The sequence below is a fragment of the Balaenoptera physalus genome (genome assembly GCF_965194825.1).
Source record: "Balaenoptera physalus genome assembly, chromosome: 3".
Taxonomy (NCBI): Eukaryota; Metazoa; Chordata; class Mammalia; order Artiodactyla; family Balaenopteridae; genus Balaenoptera; species Balaenoptera physalus.
Window position 1 is genome coordinate 50,949,034 of NC_138890.1, and position 17,688 is coordinate 50,966,721.

The following is a 17,688-nucleotide window of genomic DNA, read 5'->3' on the forward strand; positions in this document are numbered from 1 at the left end:
GCTTTCTCCTAGTTACCGAACCCCCCCATAGGCAGACCAGTGTCCTGCAGGGAGAAGAGGCTGCGCTGGGGGTGGGGGTGGTTCTCTGAAGACCAGGGCCTGCCGTGCTACACAGTCCACATGAACGCTGGCGTGGAAGGGCGAGACCTGTGGAAGGTCAAGGGCCAGAGCCGGGGGCAGGGAGCCAGGGCTGGCAGGAAGGCCAGTAGGAGCGCTGCCTCACCCAGTTGCTGGGACTTGCCTTGCCGTTGCTGTGTGACTAGTGGCTGTCTGGTGCCCTCTCTGTGCTTTACATCACTATTGATCAAGGGAGATGTCCCAATCCCTGAGATACAGAGAGGGCGGGACTAGAGCCACGGCTTGGGGTGATAGGTTGGGTTGCCCCCAAAATGAGGGAGGGTCAGAAACCAAGGTCTTGGGACTTCCCTGGTGGTCCAGTGGTTAAGGCAGTCCTGCCTTCCAATGCAGGGGGTGCAGGTTCAATCCCTGGTAGGGGAGCTAAGATCCCACATGCCTTGTGGCCAAAAAAACAAAATATAAAACAGAAGCAATATTGTAACAAATTCAATACAGACTTTAAAAATGGTCCACATCAAAAACATCTTTAAAAAAAAAAAAAAAGAAAGAAACCAAGGTCCTCCCTGGATTCTGGGGAATCTTGGGCCAGTTCACCACATTCTCAGAGCCACAGCCACACATGCGCACGACAGAAAGAGACAGATGCGTATGCCGGGAATGGAAGGAGCATTGCCTATTTTCTGGAAGGTGACTAAGCACTCCAGGGACAGTGTAGACTCTGGGCTGTGCAGTAACTGCCCCCTCTCTGGATTTGAGGAGCCTTTGACCTCCTGGGAGGAAGGCGCTCAGGCCTAGGTGAATGGGAAGGGTGGGAGTGGGGAAGTTCTGAGAGAACCTTCCCAAAGAAGTCTGCCAACTGCCAACGCTTTTCTCCCCGGCAGGAGATGAGGGGCAGAGCTTCTTTTAGCAGGTTTCTTTGTTTGCCACTCACCGTGCCTGGGGTGGGGAGTGGTTTGATGCTGAATATTTGGCAACACATTCCAAGCTTCTCCTGCTGGCACTCCCCGGTGACTTTGGCAGTTCCCAGCTGGGGAGGGCATGCCCCCCTGGGGTGTCTCCGTTCACTCCCCAGGGAGCTGTGGCTTCCCCTTCTCCATGGGGTCAGCCTCTTCTATCAAGCGTTTCCCAAACCCGGGAGAGATTTTTTGTGTCTATTTTTAAACTACTCTTTTATATAAAATGCTCATAGTATAAACAATTCGAGGAAGCCATAAAGACATGAAATGAAGGTAAAAATATTTTCCTGTCCCAGTCCCTGACACATCCCTCTGGGGGCCTTTTGAAAAATACAGCTGCCCCAGTTCCACCCCTGAGGGTGTGGGATTCAGTAGTTGAGGCCCAAGCTCTTGCATTTAAAAAGTCCTGTCAGCAGTGACGACAGCCAGTACACGCTCAGCGCCAGCTCCCTGCCAGGGGCTCTGGAAGCTTCCTAGCTATAGCCTCGCCAGGCAGGCACACACAGAATTCATCAATGTTTTAGGGCATGCTGGGCAAGCAGATGTGGCTGGTGCCGCCAGAGGTGACTGGCCCTCATACGGCGACCTCCATTAGCCCCACTGTCCACCTGAGCACTGAGGGGTCACTTCCTCCGCTCCCCGGCCATCAGTCCCAGGACACTGGGTGGGAAGCACGGGGTGAGCTCTTTCAGGCTGCCCCTGAGCTTCGGGTCCATGCAAGGGAGCCTTCAAAGAGGCAGTAAGACACATCTTTCTGGTCTTTCTCATCTCCTTCCCCACCCCTGCCAGGCACTCTTGGCCCTCGGGATTATTTCTCCAACCTCCTAGGATCTGGAGGCTTGTTGAAGTCCTGTGCGGGGAGGGGACATTTTCTGTTCTGAGACTCAGAGGTCTATTTTCTGCCCTGGTTCCTGTGCCTCTAGCCAGAATCCTGCTGCCCACCTGCCTGCTGGAGCCCACCCCTTCTGCAGGCAGAGCCCTCAGGCTGCCTGACTGTACTTCCCAGGGCTCTGCTTTGCCCCACTCTGCCCCGCTGGTACTGTCTGGCCCCAGGAACCTCTCCCCAGAGTTTCCACCCACCTGCTGCCTGCCGAGCTCTGGGCAGGGCTGGCCCCCTTAACCCCAATATCTTGCCCCCAGGCCTGCCCCAAGGGACAGAGGGAGAAGATTCACAAAGCATTTATCATAATGGGCATTGGGAGCAAGTCTTCCTGGTACCCAGGCAGGAGGCTGCAGACTAGCTTCTCTCAGACCCCTCACCATCATGGGCCTCTACTGAGCTGGATGGATTAATTTATCAATTATGAGAATAGGAGGCAATATAGTACAGTAATTATGAACATGGGTTGAAATCCCAGCTCTGCCACTTCTTGGCTATGGGAACTTGGACAAGCTGCTGTGTGGCTCTAGGCCCTGGGAACAAGGCAGAGACCAGCAGACAAGGTCTTGCTCTCATTGCACCTGTTTTCTACAGGAGGGAGACTGAAAAGAACATTAAACACACAAGTAAGCTGGGTAATTTCAGGTAGCAATGAGTGTTACAAAGAAAATAAGACAGTGCTCGCTTCGGCAGCACATATACTAAAATTGGAACGATACAGAGAAGATTAGCATGGTCCCTGCGCAAGGATGACATGCAAAGAAAATAAGACAAGGTAATGGGGAAGTGATGGGGCTGGAGGCACATTCAGAAAAGGCAGCCGGGTAAGCTCTCTGAGGAGGTGACATTGTGCTGGGACCTGCCTGAAAAGGAGGCAGCCATGAGAAGACCCAGGAGAAGAGTGTTCCAGGCAGAGGGCACAGCAGGTGCAAAGGCCCTGAGGTGGGAAGGGGCTTGCAGTGCCTGAGGCCGCAAAGGACGCCAGTGTGGCTGGAGCTTCAAGGCCAAGATGAGGTCGGACCCAGCACCAAGCAGTCTTCCTGGATGTGGTGAGGAGTTTGGATTGTATTAGAAGTACATTAGGAAGCTGTTGGCAACTTTGAAGTCAGTATCTAATTTATATTTTAATAAGAGGTCCGTGGCTGCCCAGGACTATTGGCTGGGGGTTGGGGGGAGTGTTCAGGAGTAGTTCCTCAGAGCTCTGAGTTGTAATAAGGCTTGATCACCTTGATGAACACCTTGATTTTGATAAAGAGACTGCTCCTTTAGCACGGGGCCTCAGTTTCCCTATCTGCCTAATGGATCAAGTCCTCAGAGGTCAAGAGGAACTCAGTCCCTACGTTTCTTGAGGTTCCCTACATATTAGAAAATGAAAACATTTCAAACAGAGTTACAAAAATTATTGTATAAAGTACATGTTTACATTCAACAAATTAATGATTTTAGCGCTGCAATTTGCAATGCAGTGTAATTGTACTATGCACGAGATGATCACAAGATTTATAAAAACAATTAGTTCCTAGCTTTTCCAGCAGTGAGGTCTGGTAACCAGGCACATTTTTTTTTTTTTAAATAAATTTATTTATTTATTTATTTTTGGCTGCATTGGGTCTTCGTTGCTGTGCGAGGGCTTTCTCTAGTTGCGGGGAGCAGGGGCTACTCTTCGTTGCGGTGCGCGGGCTTCTCATTGCGGTGACTTCTCTTGCTGCGGAGCACAGGCTCTAGGCTCTTGGGCTGCAGTAGCTGTGGCTCGCGGGCTCCAGAGCGCAGGCTCAGTAGTTTTGGCGCACAGACTTATCTGCTCCACGGCATGTGGGATCTTCCCAGGCCATGGCTCGAACCCGTGTCCCCTGCTTTGGCAGGTGGATTCTTAACCACTGACCCACCAGGGAAGTCCCAGGCACACATTTGAAGCTGTGTGACCAGCGTTTTCTTCTTTCAATTCTTTCAGTGTAGCTCTGCTCCCGGGTGACCGTGCATGGAGAAAAACATCAGAATTCTGGATTTAGATCCTTTATCCCTTGAATGTGTGGCCTGGGCCAGGAGGCCCCCAGCCCCCTCTGATAGGCCCTACTTTGAGCTGCCTGGTTTCTGGTTCTGCTGGGGATGGGTGGGTGGGGGACAGGGTTTGGAGATGGGGAGGGTCCAGCCTTCCTCAGCTCAGGGGCGGCCCTTGGCCAGCCCTGGATGGGGATCCCCCTCCTTTGCCTGGGAATCAGCTTTCCTCCCCCCGCCCTGGAGGATATGGAAGGATGCAGAGAGGGAAGAGGAACTGGGGGATGCCCTCAAGCCTGGAGCAGCCTCCCCTCCCCTAGCCTGTAGCCGCCTTTAGCTGGGGAGTGGAGCTTCCACTCTATGGAAGGAGGATTGGTCTTAATTCCTTTGCTGATGGAAAAGCCACATTTCAGTATTGATCTTGGTTTCTGCAGCCCTTGGAGGACGGCTGATGATTCCTCTAATGGAGGGGGAAGGGGAGAGGGGAGCTGGCTGCCTGGAGGCAGGGCTGGGACCTTCTCCATCCTCATCATCCTCCCTGGCGCCCACCTGCTTTGGAGGGGCCATTCAGAGACAGGGGTTCTCGTCCTGGCTCTGCCTCTGAGTGTCTGTGTGATTTCCCTCCTGTGGGCCTCAATTTTCCCATTCGGGAATAGGGGGCAGGTGGAGGAGGTGGTGTTGAGTCAGGGTGTGGAGAATGGGACAGCACAGGGTTGTTTTTTGTTGTTGTTTTGTTTTGTTTTTTGCCGTGCCACACGGCTTGTGGGATCTCAGTTCCCTGACCAGGGACTGAACCTGGGCCACGGCAGTGAAGGCCCGGAAGCCTAACCACCAGGCCACCAGGGAACTCCCTGACTTAAGGTCTTAAAGCTTATGCCTGGGGCCTGACTGCCTGAGTACAAAGCGTGGCGCCACTGCTCACCACAGTGTGACTTTAGGCCAGATACTTAATCTCTCTGATCCTCTGTTCCCTCCTCTGTAAAGCCAGCACAGTGGTAGCACCACCCTCAGAGGATTGTCATGAGGGCTTGAGATGCATATAAAGTGCTCTGCATAATGCCTGGCCCATAGTAAATAGTCTACATTTGCGACGGGCTCCTTTTATATACTGTTTTGCTTTTTAAAATTAAGGCATTCAATACCAAATTGGAGAAAAGCACCAAAAAGGAAATTGCAAAATGCTTAAAATGGGGACAGTGAAGCCCATAGCCCAGGGCTGTTGGGAGGACTGAGTGGGGTCACGGGTGTGATTGCTCTCAGCAGCCTCAGTATCAGAGACCACAGGTGCAGACCCCGAGCAAGGCCTCTCTCCCAGGCGGGCAGGGAAATCCAGGGGATTTGGACAAAAGTCCTGAGAAGCAGGTGGGAGATCTCTGAGTAAGCCCTGAGGCTGCCATGGCCAAGTTCTACCTGCAGATTCTTTGGGATTCTCTGTGTCCCTGGTCCCAACTCCTCTCACGGGAGACGGCTTCTGTGAATTAATACGGCCCTTCTCCTGCAGAGAATTCCCACTCCCTTAGAAAGGTTCATTCATTCAATCGTTTGTTCTTTCATTCAGTTATTTCTTGAGCACCTACTATGGGCCAGGCATTTGGGTAGATGCCACAGGCACAACAGAGACCAAGTCCTCGTCCTCAAGGACAGCGATCTCCCTGAGACAGAATGGGACGTGCTGTCCAGGGGCCCCGAGAGCACAGAGGAGGATCCCCTACTAGCTGGTATTCAGGGCAGGCTGCCAGGAAAGGGCGACATCGAAGGATGGGTAGGAGTGAATGACGGCCGGTGAAGAACAGGTGGGAGGCTGAGAGGGAGCTTTCCAAGCTGAGAGAACCGCGTGTGCGAAGGCTCCAGAGTGAGAGGGCTGAGCGGCGCGTGCCTGGAGAGGTGAAGTTCAGCAGTTCAGTCCGTCTGGGGTGTAGTGTGAGGGGCAGGGCTGGAGGAGGGGCAGCTGGAGCCTGTTGTGGGAGTGGGGATGTTCCAGGCTGCCTGGAGCTTGGCTCTGATACAGAAAGGAGATGCCCCTCGTTTGAGAGCCCTGAAAGCCAAGGGAGGGGAAGGGACTTCTGCGTCACTGCAAACCCAGCCTCTCTCTCTTTTGCTGCAACCCACTGCCCTCCTGGAGGACCCAGAGGCTCTGCCCGAAAGGCGAGCTTGCCCAGGGCCCAGGTGCTGCCCTGGGAGGTAGAGGTCATTAGAGGCTGTGAGGAGGGAGAGATGGGATGGGTGGAGGTTCCTCCCTCACCTGGACTCACTTGGGCATCTGTGTTTCAGATCACCAGAAGCTGGAGCGCGAAGCCCGCATCTGCCGCCTGCTGAAGCACCCCAACATTGGTGAGCACGGGGGATGGGTGAGGGGTACAGGTGGCCTGGCCCAGCTCCCCTGCCTGCCCTGGTGGGTGTTTGTTGACGAGAGGGGGTAGCTGCTCTCTTCTCGGGGACCGCGGCGATAGAGGTGGGAAAGGGGGTGTCTTGGTTTCCGCACTCCTCAGCGAGCAGCTTGGTTGGGGGGGAAGGTGAAGAAGGGGCCCTTCCTCCCAGCCCACGCTGCCAGCAGCCTCCTTCAGAAAAGCTGTTTCAGGAAAACTCCCCAAGCTCTGAGAGAGATGAAAATAGCCCAAGCTTGGCCTTGACCGGTACAGCCCACTCCCCAAACCTACCCCCATGCTGAGTCAGCCTGGCTCCATGGCCCTGCCCACCTGCATAGACCTGCAGTGCCGGCCTCTCCGAGACCAGCTCCAAGGCGGCCCCTGCCCAGGGTGGACTGAACGCAGGCTGCATGGAGCGGTTGAGCCCAGGGCAGGCAGGACGGCACTGAAAGAGCACATCGCTACCTGACCTCCCCTCCCCCACCCCTGCACAACTACTGGGGGGCTGCATCCCAGCCTGGCAGGGTTCTGAGTCATGGAGGGGAGGGAGTGCAGATTCTAGAGATAGTTCTGTCAGGGAACGGCTGTGTGACTTTGGGCAGGAGCACTACCCTCTCTGAGCCACGTCTCCCATCTTCACAAGGAGGGGACTGTCTGGACCAGCTGGGCATCTTGTTAAAAGGTAGATTCTAGTTGAGTGGGTGTGGATGGGGCCTGAGGTTTTGCATTCCTAACAAGGTGATGCCACGGCTGCTGGCTCACCAACCACACTTGAGGAACAAGGTCTAGGTGCTCTGTAAGGAACATTCCAGCTCTGACAGCTACCAAGCCTTCTCCCTCAGGAGGGAAGCATCTGTCTATGTCCAGGGCCCCAAGGGTTAACTTCCCTGCTGAAGAGAAGCATCTCCATCTGCTATTTATACCCAGAAGGCACCTCCCCTTCCCAGTGCCTGGGAAAAGGAGCAGAGCTGTACACACAGCAGCTAGAGGTTCCAGGGCTAGAATCGGAGAAGGCGTGGCAAGGCGGCTGGCGGGGAGCAACACTGGTTGGATCCTGGCCCCTGACCTGTTTATGACCGCGGGCAGCTCCTACCGTCTCTGGGCCTCCAACTCCTCAACTGTACAATGGAGGGGGTCATGAGTGGTCTCCAACTATAAAATCCCATGGTGCTTAGAAAGGCCATCAGTCCTGGAGGAAGGAGGTGGGGAGTGTGTGTGTGTGTGTGTGTGTGTGTGTGTGTGTGTGTGTGTGTGTGTGTGTGTGTGTGTGTGTGTGTGTGTGTGTGTGTGTGTGTGTGTGTGTGTGCCGCTGCACAATTGCAGCTGTCTCAGGTCAATGCTGCCTCCTCCTTCTCCCGCTCATTCCCAGCTCTAAAGGGGAGGAGTAAGTTATGGGCTCTGGGGCTGACAGACTGCAGCTCAAATCCTGGGTTTGCTGCTTAATTGCTGTGTGATCCATGACATGTTGTTTAACTGCTCTGAAGCTCAATTTTCTCATCTGGAAAATGGAAATGATACATACCTTGTAGGATTATGATGATCACATAAAGCATAGTACTATGACAGCCCCCCGTAAGTGCTTTATTATCATTAAGCTGCTCCACTTTTTCTCAGTCTATACCCTCCCACAGAACAACCTTACCTGAAGTCTTGCCTCTTGCCTAAATCATCATATGATTCTCATTCCTTTGAGCCATGAAGATTTTGAGTCGCCAGTTTGGGGCATTATATATAACACAGTGGTTAAGAGAATGGAGTTTGTAGTTAGACGCACCTGGGTTCAAATCCCAGCTCTGCCTTTTTTTAAATTAATTAATTTATTTTTGGCTGCGTTGGGTCTTCATTGCTGCACGCCAGCTTTCTCTAGTTGTGGCGAGCGGGGCTGCTCTTTGTTGTGGTGCGCAGGCTTCTTATTGCAGTGGCTTCTCTTGTTGCAGAGCATGGGCTCTAGGCGCGCGGGCTTCAGTAGTTGCAGCACGTGGGCTCAGTAGTTGTGGCGCACGGGCTTAGTTGCTCCGCGGCATGTGGGATCTTCCTGGACCAGGGCTCGAACCCGTGTCCCCTGCATTGGCAGGCGGATTCTTAACCACCGCACCACCAGGGAAGTCCCCCAGCTCTGCCTTTTATATGGTGTTTGAGTTTGGGCAGGCTATGAACCTCTCAGACTCAGTACCCTTCTCTGTGAAATGAGGATAATCATGCTACTCACTTTCTAGAACTGTTGTGAGAGTTAAATGAGATATTGTAAGTAAAGCACTTAGCACAAGCCTGGCAGGTGGTCAAATCTCAGAAATGACAGCTATCATCTTCATCATCGTCATTGAGTCATTTACTCCATTTGTTCACCTGAAGTCAAGGGCATCCGAGGCCCCACCATGTGCCAAGGCCTCTGCTAGTCTCTGAGGATGTGCGGAAGAAATGAGGATGGGGGGGATTTCCCGGGCGGTCCAGTGGTTAGGACTCCTTGCTTCCACTGCAGGAGTTCCGGGTTCAATCCCTAGTCAGGGAACTAAGATCTTGCAAGCCGTGCGGTGCAGCCAAAGGAAAAAAAAAAAAAGAAATGATGGTGGGGAGGAGGTGGGGCTGGCTGATGGACAGGGACGTGGAGAGCAGAGCTGAGATCCAGAACAGGAAGACACTCAGAGGAACTTGAAGCTATTGTTAGGGCTGGAAGTGTCCTTGGAGGGTACCGCTTCCTGAGCCTCCAAGCATCTCAGTTCAAAGTAGATTGGAATCTGCCCAAAGAAGTGCAAAGAGGTCTAGATGTGGATGCAGAACCTGAGAAGTGGGTCTGTGCCCAGAGAAACTAGGCTGAGTCCTATTCAGGCTGCTTGGTGAGTCCAGCCAAGGTCACTGGCTGCTGCCTGTGTACGGCCACTGCCCAGCCATACACAGGGGACTAGGTCAGGGAGGTCCCTGGCTCAGCACAGGTGGGTCCAGCTGTGCTACGCACAAAGCATTTACCTCCTAGATCCTGCTTCGGGGAGGACAGTACTCTATTCTCTGTACCATTAGCACCTGCTGATGAGGCAGACCCGCCCCTGAACCCCAAAGGCTGCCCCAGGGAGCAGGAGACAACCTGAGAGTTTAGCAGGTGATTTGGGGTGGCCAAGGGAAGCGAGGTTAGTCAGTGATGAAGATGATGATGTCTTCATTTATTAAGTTCTTCCTAGTGCCAGGCACTGTGTTGAGTGCTCTACGAGCATCACTGCATTAACCCCCCACACCAGTCCAGTGCAGTGGTATTAGTGCTGCTGCTAGGAGAGGAGGCTCAGAGAGGTTACGTAATTTGCCCAAAGTTACACAACTTCTAAGAGGTGGAGCCGGAAGGCAAACCCAGAGAGTCTGACTGCAGAGCCCATGTTCTCAGTCCTTCCGTGAATATCAAGAGTGTGCTGTCGGGGGGGTGGGGGGCAGTGGCCAGGGGGTCAAGTACGACCCTTCAGTTTCAAAGAAAACAATGGTAACTGTTGGAAATAGGAATGTCAGAAGTTCATGAATCCAGCTACACACATGAAAACTAGGTTACAGATTTGTTTGTTCTTTGACAAGCAGTGACAGCATAAGTCAATGAGCACAGACATGCCAGTCTCCCCACTAGGAGATGGGACTGTCACATAGGCCATGGCCCTTGAATCCTTGCCTCTCTTGGGCTCTGGGTTGAGTTTTTCCTGAGGACAGCCTCCATCCACGGGAGGGGAGGTTTTGTGTGTGAAAACAGCACTGAAATGAGGAGTCCTGTCTCCTGGGCTCTGAACCGTGATTCAGCCACCTCTCGGGGAAGCCAACTCCAATATCATCCGCAGGTGGAGGCCGGAATCCAGCCCATATCCCCCTCACCTGGCTGATCAGAGGGCCAGCCTTTTACAATCAGCACAAAGGCACCACCTGAGCTACAGGCAGCTCTGGAGACGGCTCTCGCCCATGCATTCTGTCCATTTCCCTGAGGCCTGAGGACCTTCTCTAAAAGGGGCTGAGGCTCCTGGCCAGAGGGTAGATCTGGAACCCCAGTCTTCTTGGAGCTGCTTCCAAATGGCTGTTGACTCAGTTCTAAAAGCTCTTTTTGAGACGGTTCTGGATGTAGCTTGGCTTCTCAGAGCTTCTCACACTCAGGAAAGAGGAGTTAAAACACCTGAGCAGAGTAGACGGGAAGGAGTCTGCTGCCCAAGAATCCTCCTGGAGGAAAGGTTGTTTTTCAAAACTTTGCACTGATACACTGTTAGTACAAGTTTATGGTAGATGAATGAGGAGACTAATAATTTTAAAGGTATCTCCTATAACCTCAGCATCTAGAGCTAACATTGATGATATATGCTTCCGTGTAATATCTGATATCTGTACCTTCTCAAGTACATCTAAACATATTACCTCAGGTCAGGTTTCTTAGAAGCAGAGCCTGAGGCAGGGATTCAGGTGTGTGTGGTTTACTGAGGATGTGCTCCCAGGGGAAGCCTGTAAGGGATGGGGTGAAGCAGGAGGGAGGGAGGGGAGGGAACTGAGCAGAGATGTGGCCTCAGGCCAAGTCTAACTCTGACCCGGTCCCAGGTGGGGGGTGCAGTGGGGAGGCCTCTGGAACATAAACATCTGGAGTTGTCCTTCCTTGAGGTAAGGAGACTGGCCCTTTGCACAGACTCTGCCTCCCCACATTAGTCCATCATTGGCTGAAGGCTATAGGTAACCTTGTGGGCAAGGTGGCTCCATCAGCAGTGCGCAATTCTCCAGAGAAGGAGGGCAACTGTGAGTGGCAAGCCAACCCACTGCAGCTGCAGGATGGCTGCACCATCTTACTAGAGGGGGTCTGGGCAGGGCACCAATGTACAGTTGTCAGATTCTGCACTCAGAAAATACAGGATGCTCAGTTCAAAACACATACATTTCAAAAGTCAAGCCTATCTTTGCTTTGAAATGCATTAACAAATTGAAATAGGTTAAAGGATGAAGGGGTAGATAGAAATATAATAAAGTAAGTATAATAAGGCATTAATGATAGAACCCAGGTGGTGGGTACTTGGGTACTCACTTGACTCTGAAATTTTTTATAATAAAATGTTGATAAATAATTAAAGCAGGATTATATTATATGTACTCTCAGGCTACCTACTTTTTAGTTTTGCTTTAAGATAGTTTAAAAACATCTTTCAGTCATTATTTATAAGTATATATCATTTAAGATTTTTTTTTTTTCTTAAAAATTTATTTATTTTATTTTTGGCTGCGTTGGGTCTTTGTTGCTGCGCGCAGGCTTTCTCTAGTTGTGGTGAGCGGGGGCTACTCTTCGTTGTGGTGCACAGGCTTCTCATTGCGGTGGCTTCTCTTGTTGTGGAGTACGGGCTCTAGGCACATGGGCTTCAGTAGTTGTGACACACAGGCTCAGTAGTTGTGGCACACAGGCTTAGTTGCTCTGTGGCATGTGGGATCCTCCCGGACCAGGGCTCGAACCTGTGACCCTGCATTGGCAGGCAGATTCTTAACCACTGTGCCACCAGGGAAAGCCCTCATTTAAGATTTTTAGAAGACATTTTATTTAAATTTGTATCCCCTTCATCCTCCATCTCCGATCCTCATCTCTGTAGACACAAACTCTGGGGTATTTAATGCCTGCTTCTCCAAACTTTAGGTGCCAATATGAGGGTCACAAGCTCTTTAGGGGGCTCAGTATTGAGTCAGAAATACATGTACATGGCAGGAATTCAGATGGCACTAGGGCTTACAGCGAAAAGTCACAACGACCCACAACCCCAGCTGTCCCAATTCCCCTCCCCAAGGCACCCTCAGTGCCCACATCTCTGTATCCTTCCAGAGAGACTTATGCCATACACAAGCTGAAATACATCCTTTCAGAAAAGGACTATGCATACTGCTTTGCTCTTTGCTTTTTCACCAAACAGCATAATTTAGAGATGATTCCAAACCAGTGGATACATAACTGCCGCATTATTTTAACAGCTGTGTAATTTTCCATTGTGCAATGTATCATAATTCTTTGAGCCCACACCCCCCTCCACGGTCATTTTTAAGTTGTGGTGCAGGGAAGGACATGAACTTGTCCTGGGAGAACTTGTCCTTGGCTGACAGGGTGTGGGACCCCCCCACAGAGTCAGCCCCAGGCCTTGGGCCCCCTTTTTTTCCCCAGAAGCTCAGGGGGTAATTTGGAAGCTCTGGGCTCCTGGGAGCTCTGCCTTTGTTCTTGGTAAATGAGGTATGAAGAGATGACAGTTTCTCAGCAGCCAGAACTCAGGGACCAATGTCATTGCCCCCTTCACCAGCTCTACTATCTCCTCAGACCTGGAAGCAGAGCCGGGCCATTAGCTCAGGGCCAGCACTGAGTAAACATCGATTGTGTGACTCATGGAATTCTCACAAGAAGCCTGCGAGTCCAGGAGTTTCATTCTCATTGTCCAGGCAAGGAAAGAGAGGCTCAGAAAGGGATAGCAATTTGGCCAAAGTCACACAGCTAGCAAGTGGCAGAGATTTGAGCCACAAGTCTTTCCATGACACTGGCCTTCCCAGCAGGGAAACTGAAGGTTGGAGAGGGAAGGGGACCAAACTTTGACCAAAGCAGGGGTCTTTAGTCTTTAAGCCCAGGCATCTTTTGGGGATGCCTGATGTCAGTGATCCTTTGTTCATATGTATTTGTCAAGGCACCTGGCAACTGGCTTGTGCTCAGTGACTTCTGGAGAAACTGGAATGTTGGCTATTTGAGGGGTGAGAGGGAGGCTGGGAGTGGGGAGCCCTGGGTCCTGTGTAACCAGCTGCCTTGGCCCCTCCTACAGTCCGGCTCCACGACAGCATCTCCGAGGAGGGACACCATTACCTGATCTTTGACCTGTGAGTCTGGCCCCATCCTGGGATGTAGAGTGGGGATGGGGACGGCCTTGGCAGGGATGACCTCACTGGGTCTCTTGGCCTGAAGAGTCCACATGCCTCCTAGGTTGGGCTGAATTCCCTCTTCTGATACAGAGTTTCCCAAAACATGGTAGGCCTGCCACCTGAGCAGTGCAGGCTGGTTTTCCTGACACACCAACGAACACTTTTAACTTTCATCATCATATATTTAGTTTCGTTTCTATTTGTGGCCAGTGATGCTGGTCTTCCATTTCTAGTGGTGATATAAAGTTTCCTTTTGGAATAAGTTTAAAGTTTTTAAAGCCAGTCAATTGAATGAAAAGCAAACATGAACTGAGAGGTCTCAGTGGCTCCTGGTCTCACGGGTAAAGAACAATACTTGAGACAGTGGGGGAGTCTGTGCATGTCGGGGTGGGGGGGTGTGCAGCGGGGCTATAGGAAATCTCTGTACCTGCTGCTCAATTCTGATGTGAACCAAAAAATTAGTTCACAAAAAATTTCACCACGTTCACCAAAAATTTAGCTACACCCCCTCCCCCAAAAATAGTCTATTAAAAGACACAAAAAGCTCCAGCCATTGGGTTTCCAGGAGCCTAATGAACCATAGTGACGTGTTCTGAGCGTCTCAGCCCCAGTTCTAACCTCAGCCTGGCTCTCCCCGAGCGTGGAGGGGAGAGAGGTCAGTGGAAGGGTGGGCTGGAAGTCAGGAAGGGGGCTGTCGTGGGGAGCACCCCTGTGGCTTCTGGGGCCCCTCCCTGTGGGGCTGACGTTCTGAGGTCCCTGGGCCCCACTCTTAGCTTCCTGGAGACTTTTCCAAAAGACGTGGCACCTGGGGCCTCTGTGCGTGAGTGACTCTGTGCCTGTCTCCCCAGCGTCACCGGCGGGGAGCTGTTTGAAGACATCGTGGCCCGGGAGTATTACAGTGAGGCAGATGCCAGGTGAGTGCCAGGTGCAGCCTGGCAATGGTGCCTGGGGGGCAGGGCACTCCCTCCTGCTGGCTTCCCAGGGGAGGCCCGCCCTCACCCCCTGCCCCCTTCCTCTCTCTCTTCAGTCACTGTATCCAGCAGATCCTGGAGGCCGTGCTGCACTGCCACCAGATGGGGGTGGTACACCGGGACTTGAAGGTGAGTGACCCACGTGAGGGTGCGGCTCACCAGGAGCCTGCTCCTCCGTCCCCTGCCCTTCCCTCCACCTGCAGAGCCAGGGGTACTATCAGAACCCCGTGAGCTTCCCTGAATTGGGCTGGGTGGGGAATATCTCCCCCACTCTTCAGATGAGGAAACCGGGATCAGGGAGGTGGAGCATCTGGGCTGGGGACCCAGGTTTCCCGACTCCCAGCCTCAGGTGCTTTGTGCCAGGCCAGGTGAGAGGCAGCTAGGCCACCAAGGCTGGCTCTGGTGGAGTCCAAATCCCAGCTGGGCCACTTTCTAGCTGCGCTGCCTCAGCTTCTTAATGGTGGGGGTTGCCATAGCAACCTCGTTACAGGGTTGCTGAGGATGTCAAAGGAGACAGCGCAGTGCCCGGTACACAGACACGTTATCAATCTTGCTTCTGGGCCTCTGAGGGGAGTGGTGAGGTAGGAAAACAGGCTTTGGGGCCCTCCAAGTCCTCCCTCTTCCCACTTGAAGGAGATGGACTGGACTAAGCAGATGTGGAGTCTGAGCTTGGCACCAGCTGCACGGCCTCGCCCGGTCAGCACGTGCTTCACGGCGCTCCTCTGCTGGGCTTCAGGGCATCAGTGTGTGGTAGCTGCATAACACCACCCCCATTCTGCAGAGCAGGAAACTAAGGCCTAAAGAATCCAAGGGATTTGCCCGAGAACAGGCAGTTCAGTTGTGCCTGAGCCAGGGCTGGAGCTCTGGACTTCTGACCCCAGATCCCATGCTCCCGGTGGGCTGGGACCAAAAAGCCACTCACTGCACCTCCTGCTTCTGCAGGTCACATAACCCTTCTAGGTGACTCTTCCAGGTGTCCATCAAACCTCTGTTTTTTGACTTTCAGTGACTATGAACTCACTTCTTATGGGGTAGCCCCTTGAACTATTAGGAAACGCTCCTTCAATCTTTCCCACTGCGGGGCTTCACCTGTGAACCCCAGTTCTACCCTTTGGGGCCACACAGAGGTCAAGCCTCCAGCTCAGAGCACCCTGGAGGCACGTGAGTGGCTTTGCAGTAGCTCCTAAGGCTTCTGCAGGCTGTTTTCCTCCATTCCCCCCTAGGATGGGATTTCCAGGCCTTCCTCATCCCGGGTACCCTCTCTGGGCATCCTCCAGTCAGTCCAGGTCCCTCTTTGGGGTGCAGTGCTCTGACCAGAACCCCTGCTCACCTCTGACTGCCACGAGCCATCTGTGGCTCTGCACCTGAGCCCAGGTGAGCTCCCAGTGTCTCAGTCTAGACCCGCAGGCAAGTGTGCACGCAAAGAGAGTCTCTGGTCAGACTGCAGGGCAGCCCTCCCCAAGGGCCTGTTCCCATTATAACCAGAGCCCCTGCACGAGAGGAGGAACGGGGAGAGGCAGCGCAAATTTAGGCCATTCCGGATAGATTAATTAGTGGCACATTCATCAAATCAGGGCAGGACAGCTACTGAGACCCAGGACATGTTGGGAACACTGTCCCCAGAGGACCAAAGAGGCCTTAACGAGGGGCAGAAGGAGCTATACTTGTTTGCATCCTGCCTTGTTTGGGGCAGTGAAAGGTCAGGTGTGAGACTCCTCAGAAGTCCCAGTAGGGAAGGGGGTCAGAAGAAACTAGTTGTCTCCAGGGACTCGGAGCCCCCACTCTTCCTCCCCAAACAAAAAATATGAGTACTGTTACTTATCAAGCATTTGTAGGCCACTGTGAAGTGCTTTGCAGGGATTATCGTGATTAATCCATATGCCACCCCACGAAGTAAGCATTATCCCCACTTTTTGGAGAGGAGACTAAAGCTCAGAGAGGTGAAAGAATTTGCCTAAGTTCCACAGCGTAGAAGTGGCAGCACTGGGAACAGAAGCTAGGGCTTTCTAACTGAAAAGTTCCCACTTTTAATACCTCTCTGCCCTGAGGAGGGGGATTTCCTGTCTTCCAGACCCAGCAGAAGATGACAGCCTTCATGCCCCACAGGCCAGGTGGCACATAGGAGGCCCCACATCTCTCAGCCTAGAGTGGTTCAGAGCACGGCTCTGGAGCCAGACTATGCCTCGATCTGGTTCTATCAGTTACTAGCTGTGTGATCTCAGTCAAGTCACTTAACCTCTCTGAACCTCAGTTTCCTCATCTTTATACATGTGACAAATACTTAAGTGCCTGCTATGTGCCGCCCACTGTTTTAGGTGCTGGTGATACATTGGTGGACAGAACACATAAGAAACTCATATTGTACAGAGGTGACGGATAATGAACAAGCACATAGACAGATGGGAAAACACATTAGAAATTGTGATGAGATCTATGAAGGTAACAACAAGGAGCTAAGACAGAAGATACCTGGGGACTCCTCCTTTAGATAGAGTAGTCATGGAGGGCTTCTTGGAGGGGGTGACATGAAGGTGAGAGCTGGATGATGAGAAGGAGCCAAACCTGTGACACATGGAGGGAGAGCAAATCAGGCAGGGGGAGCAGGAAGTGCAAAGGCCCTGAGGTGGGAACAAGCGTGACTGTTTCAGGGGATGTAAGAAGGCCACTGTGGAGAATGGAGATAATAATGCTTACCCCAAAGGGTTGTTGAGATAATATATGGAATGATGTATGCAAAACCCTTAGCCCAGGGGCTGGCACATAGTGGAAGCACAATAAATGTTGCTTCTTTTTTCTTATTGTGGTGATGGCTGTTTCCCCACTGCCCCACCCCCACCTCAGCCCCAGAACCAAACCCTGAGGGAAGGGGAAGGAGGGGTTGGCAGGCTGAAGAAGGGTCTTCCTATTGCAGAAGGTGGAGGGCTACAGTGGGGTAATCCCCTCTCTGGGAAGCTCAGGGTTCTGTGTTTGGGGCTGGGGGGTGGGCGGTGTGCCTCTGGGTCGCTCAGCTGCTCCGCCTGTAAGCCCCGAGCTCCAGAGGTGAGGCTCTGAATCAGCTCACTGTCCTCTGGCTTTTTCCCCTCCCCCTTTCCCTCTTTTCTCTGGTCCTGGGAAGCCGGAGAATCTGTTGCTGGCCTCCAAGCTCAAGGGTGCCGCGGTGAAGCTGGCGGACTTTGGCCTGGCCATAGAGGTGGAGGGGGAACAGCAGGCATGGTTTGGTGAGTAGGGGCAGGGGGTGTCAGGGGGTATTGGGGGCCAGCCTTGAGTTGACACGTCAGCCGCTAGGAACCCTCTGCCCGAGCAGAGGAGATGGCTATTGTCCCATCTGGGGCTCAGGGAGCAGAGACCCCCATCCCTGCAGCTTCTGAGTCAGTGGGGGTCACCCACCCTAGCTCCCTGGGGGCCTGGTGCAGGGACATGGTTGTCATTAAAACAGTATGTGACTTCTTCATACGCACACCCTGCACTGTTGGCTAGGGACTTCCATGAGTTCCCCTAACAGCCTGGGTGCTAGATTATTATCCTGATTTTACAGATGAGGAACGGAGGCTAAGAAACTAAGAAAAAGTCAA

The 17,688-nt window shown here is 52.7% G+C and overlaps 1 protein-coding gene across 2 annotated transcripts in view; it reads left to right on the top strand.

Annotated features, from left to right (window-relative positions):
- CAMK2A (calcium/calmodulin dependent protein kinase II alpha) overlaps nt 1-17,688 on the top strand; it is a 72,123-nt gene that overhangs the window by 24,858 nt on the left and 29,577 nt on the right. For both annotated transcript variants that reach the window (XM_082454225.1, XM_082454226.1), the window contains exons 3-7: nt 6,181-6,240; nt 13,049-13,103; nt 13,994-14,059; nt 14,173-14,245; nt 17,232-17,334. In XM_082454225.1, the coding sequence (XP_082310351.1) occupies nt 6,181-6,240; nt 13,049-13,103; nt 13,994-14,059; nt 14,173-14,245; nt 17,232-17,334 (357 nt within the window). The remainder of the gene's footprint in view (nt 1-6,180; nt 6,241-13,048; nt 13,104-13,993; nt 14,060-14,172; nt 14,246-17,231; nt 17,335-17,688) is intronic.